At 45.6% G+C, this 5,000-nt stretch overlaps 1 protein-coding gene across 1 annotated transcript in view; it reads left to right on the forward strand.

Moving 5' to 3' along the window:
• Window positions 1–4,273: 4,273 nt before the first annotated feature.
• lrrc52 (leucine rich repeat containing 52) overlaps window positions 4,274–5,000 on the forward strand; it is a gene marked incomplete at both ends in the record, with an annotated part of 19,313 nt that continues 18,586 nt past the window's right edge. Inside the window, one exon of the mRNA XM_080860687.1 lies at window positions 4,274–4,922. Within this exon, the coding sequence (XP_080716813.1) occupies window positions 4,274–4,922 (649 nt within the window). The remainder of the gene's footprint in view (window positions 4,923–5,000) is intronic.

A 5,000-nucleotide genomic window follows, 5' to 3' on the forward strand; every position in this document is an offset into this window, starting at 1 on the left:
GGGTGGGAGTGATGAGCATGTCACCCACCAGCAGGGAGCCCCAATTATCACGCTACACTGATGCTGCAGAAATCAACACAACAAGACAGAGCCTCACCAAAGACTGGAATTTGAACATCAGCATCCTCTCGGCTCACCATCAAAAGACAGAAAGAGAGAAAGAAATACAGAGAGAGAGAGAGCAAGAGAGAGAGAAAGAGAGAGAGAGAGAGAGAGAGAGAAAGAGAGAGAGAGAGAGAGAAAGAGAGAGAGAGAGAGAGAGAGAGAGAGACCCTGACTGGTTTTCTTTGTGCAACTGATCTATTCAAAGTGATGAAAGTCCAGCAACACGGAGCGCCAAGAGGAATTAGCTGTCAAGATTGAAGCTTATTTCTGCATCGGATCGGCAGGGTTGTCGGCCATACATCTCTCCAGATGGCTCTGTCCCAGTGACAAACACAGAAGAATGAGCCTCAGCCTCATTAAATGTGTGACATAAATCTACTTCAGTTACATTATGCAGCGTCATGGCCATTGTCGCGCTGCATGACCAGGGCAACCATCACTGCTGGTGTTTCTCATGGAGAATATCCATTTTAAAAGTTTGTACATAAAAGAGACATAATATCGAGTCAGGAAGGCTGTACAGAAGGCCCAGAGGATGAAGATCTCCTTTAATTTACTGTCAGGCCTGAAAGACAAATGTCCTCACTTCTATCATTCTCTTACGTGCACTACGTGCAAAACACATGCTGGGTAGTTTTAGGAGATAAGAAGAGAAAAACGATTCTCAAAAAAGAGGAAAAATTACTAATTTTTCAGACATGTTTCTTCAAGATCATTACAAGAGTTTTCAGGACAGACATTTCTCCTCTATTCTTTGGTTCATTAAACCTGGTCATTTAAACAATTATACATTTTACATGTTAACATATATAGTTTTCTCATATAATTATGAAACCTTATTATATCAGACTTATACATTCCCATTCATGCAGATTATTAATACAAAAGCACTCCTGCACACACACACACACACACACACACACACACACACACACATACACACACACACACACACACACACACACACACACACACACACACACACACACACACCATACACACACACACACACACAAACACACACACACACACACACACACACACACACACACACACACACACACACACACACACACACACACACACACACATTTATCCGTGCTCCACACTCAATACCTTCCTCTGCTCCCCATCTCGTTTTCCCATTCCTGTGCATCACCATCTGCTGTGGGGTTTTGTAGAGAAAGCAGATTTAATGACATCAACAACAACTAAAATGTGTCTAGCATTTTCCCTCTACATGCATAATAACTCTTTCAAACGCTGCTACATAATCAATAATATTGGAAGAAAAACTCTGACATGCTATGGATCGCCCTTGTTCACTACAAATTCAGTGGATCGGATTACTACACCCCTCTCTGTCACATTAAAGGCACATAAGAGTATGGCTAAATGTGAAAGGGGTGAGGGCAGCACTTCTACACACACATACATACACACATGCACACACCTCTGCCTATGCCTCTTTATTGGTCTAGGCAGGCTGGCTGAGCGTGAGGCCTGGTGCCAGGTCGTGTTTGGACAGGCGACACTGCCATTAAATATTAACGAAGTCTCACTCCGCACCCTCACCCGACACCCCTCCAGTCTGGAAGCCGAACGCTTGGGGACAATCCAGTGAGGAAAGTTACACTAATGAGCCCAATCGGCCCCTGTTTATTCTGGCCTTTATCAGATAATATGATCCACTGGTCCGATTCAAGCGTGAACATCTAAATGTAAATGTACGTGCAGCGAATCTGGCTTTTCTTTCTTATTTACTTTCTCTTTCAGCCCCATTCTCCACCCCCTCTCTGTGCCTCTCTTTTCCCCTTGCCTTCAACCGTATAGGGAAAGTATGAGTGATGGCAGCCTATTTCATTAAACATGCAGAAAATATATTTGCTGCAGGCGCTCCTTTCGATGATGGAGGCCACCATGTGATCAGTTCTGACAGAGGGTGATGCAGGAATAAACTTTTCATGGGTGAACATGGTTGCACAGCATAGCAATTATTTATCTGCAGCACAACCTGTGTTTTCAGCTATGGCGATGCATCACGTCTGGTTTGGCTGCCTTTACACTGCTGGAAATTGTGAATGTGAAATAAAAACAAAAACGAAACAAAAAACTGTAGTGAAGCCCTACTTAAACTTTTGTTCTCTTTTACAGAATTTGTTGAGGTGCATAAGTGAAAACATGCAGCTTTTAACAGTTTATTTTCCGTTTGCGCTGCAATCTCCCTGGTGGAATGATAACATTATAACAGCTTTATAATTACCTATTGTGAGGTCTGTTACAATCAGACCATTGCTGTAAACTCATATTCAGCTCTGTTGTGAGGGATAGATACATAAGGGGAATTCTTATAGGAAAAAGAACAAAGTATTACTATTCGCATAATGTGTGGTGGGCAGACCTATATGAGTTCCATTGTTAAAGTCACACAGCTGACTGAATAGCTGATTCATAAGCTTCTCTGAGTTGGGCAGAAACCTGTGCATCTGTATGTATGTGTGTGTGTGTGTGTGTGTGTGTGTGTGTGTGTGTGTGTGTGTGTGTGTGTGTGTGTGTGTGTGTGTGTGTGTGTGTGTGTGTGTGTGTGTGTGTGTGTTTGTGTGTGTGTGTGTGTGTGTGTGTGTGTATGTGTGTGTGTTTTGGAGAGGGGTTGCTATAAGGCAAAATTGAGATAAGCAAAGTTTTCTCTTTATAACACAATTACAATAAATTCCAATGTGTTTGTAGCAGTGGAAATTGTGACATAAACGAATTAGAGAATTATAGGCTCTACGCCTGGCATTTCATCAGATGAAATATGCCCTTGCGGTCGATGGACATAAAGATTACCCAAAATAACAATGGAACAAGAGCACGGTGTCGCAGTGTCATGTTTCTGTTGCACCTGTGTTAACCATAGACCGGCGCGCGCTCGGTCGCTTTGCGTACAGTATACCATGTGGCAACGCGTCATTTACTAAAGATGCGAATTTACTGTACACACGCGCTGCACATTCTAGAACGGCGGAGATAGATGGACACACATGTCAGTGAATGAAATAACAGAACAGCCGAAGAGGAGTGTGAGAGTCGCTGATAAGCCTCGCTAAATCCCCGGCCCACAGACTGCAGCGCCGCGGATGGATTATTATTCCTCGTTATAAATGACAGACGGTTTTCCCACTGCGACGCACAAAGACACACATAGGCCGACAGAGTGTATGAGAATTTCTGCCCCTTGTTATTAATATTGCGCAGCACAAGTGGTCAATGTGCTCTCTCTTCAACATGTTTATTTGCCTGATGTGTTTGCCACCCACACTTTAGTTCGAACTTCGAGAATGCGCATTTGTTTTCTGAAAGTGAAATAGACGTTCCACCGTGACGTCACAATAAGGCACATCGATTCAACTTATGAGCCCGCATGGTTTGCTGGACCTCATACTCCGTAACTACTCATCGACAGGTAAATATATTCTCTTGCATGCAACAGACCAAGCGACTCGCACGCACCCACAAACTGAAGTCACACAGCCTACACGGACGCGCGAGCGCACACAAACAGACACGCACACACAATGTGCAACATCTCTCTCTCTCCCACCCCCCCTCCCCTCTTGCATTCAGTCTTACACAGCTGCAGAGAGAGTAGGCAGCACAACGAGCAGGAGACACCATCATAAATAAAGACGCACGCATTCACGTTCGATTTCCTGTTGTGGAATTGGAAGACCTGTTTCTAAGAGTGTATTTTGTATTAATTCCAGGACTCAACCGGAGCTGTCACGAAAAGGAATTGGATACCACCCGTTGGCTGTTCGGAAACAACCGGCGACGCTGGAGACAACTAATTCAGGGTCTCTTTAATTCCTTCCCAATAAGAGCAAACAGTGAACATGCTGGTTGGATCTTATAACAACGCAGGAATGCAACCACGTTGATTTGTTGCACTGTCTGAAATGCCTCTCGGTCACCTTCGGAATTAACGGACGACTTGCGCGTGTCCCTCTGACGGATAGGCTTCTAAGCCACCTCATTATAAACACGGTCGTCTACAGTATTAAAACTGACATCACAAGGAATAACAACTGCTTCCCTCTTGAATCTACAAGCAGCACAGATCAATGAAGAATGCGGGAGCGTTTCGGAGTGCTGTCCACCCGGAGTTAATGAAGTCGGCGACAATATCATGCGTCTTCTGCCCGACCCCAGCGCGCAGTCATTGCGGCTCATATTCCTACTGATATTCGTTATGGGGGTAGCACCGTCCCCAGCCCTGACCGCTGGTTGCCCTGACCGCTGCGTGTGCGACGACCAGCTAGTGGTCCAGTGCGCTGGGCAGGAGCTAACGCTGTTCCCCACAGATCTCCCTCTCGCCACCCGGCAACTTATCATCTCCAACAACAAAATTAGGGACCTCCCGGCTCTGCAGCTCAACTACCTGTCTGACCTGGTGTACCTGGACTGCAGCAATAACTCCCTCACCGAGATAACGGAATCTACCTTTGGCAACCTGCGCAAACTTGCCTATCTGGACCTGTCCTTCAACACTTTGACACAGATCGAGGACCGGACGTTCGGGCCGTTGGCCAGTCTCGTTATGCTTAGAATGACGGACAACCCAGCACTCTCCGAGATTCATCCGGATGCTTTCTCTGAAAACTTGGCGTTGCAAGTGCTGGACGTCAGCCGCAACAACCTGACTGTGCTGAACATTAGTTCTCTCATCGCATTGCCTGGCCTCCGCTCCCTTGGCCTGAGTGGGAACCCTTGGCGCTGCGACTGCGACACAGAGGACCTCTGTCTCTGGATCCAGATAGAAGGATTCAAGTTCCAAGGTAAGGTGCGCTTTCCTTTTCATCCCACAACTTAAGGTTACTTCCAAAACCTTTTCCTTTCAAATTCTAAAATGATCA

Source organism: Sprattus sprattus, assembly GCF_963457725.1.
Source record: "Sprattus sprattus genome assembly, chromosome: 2".
NCBI lineage: Eukaryota > Metazoa > Chordata > Actinopteri > Clupeiformes > Clupeidae > Sprattus > Sprattus sprattus.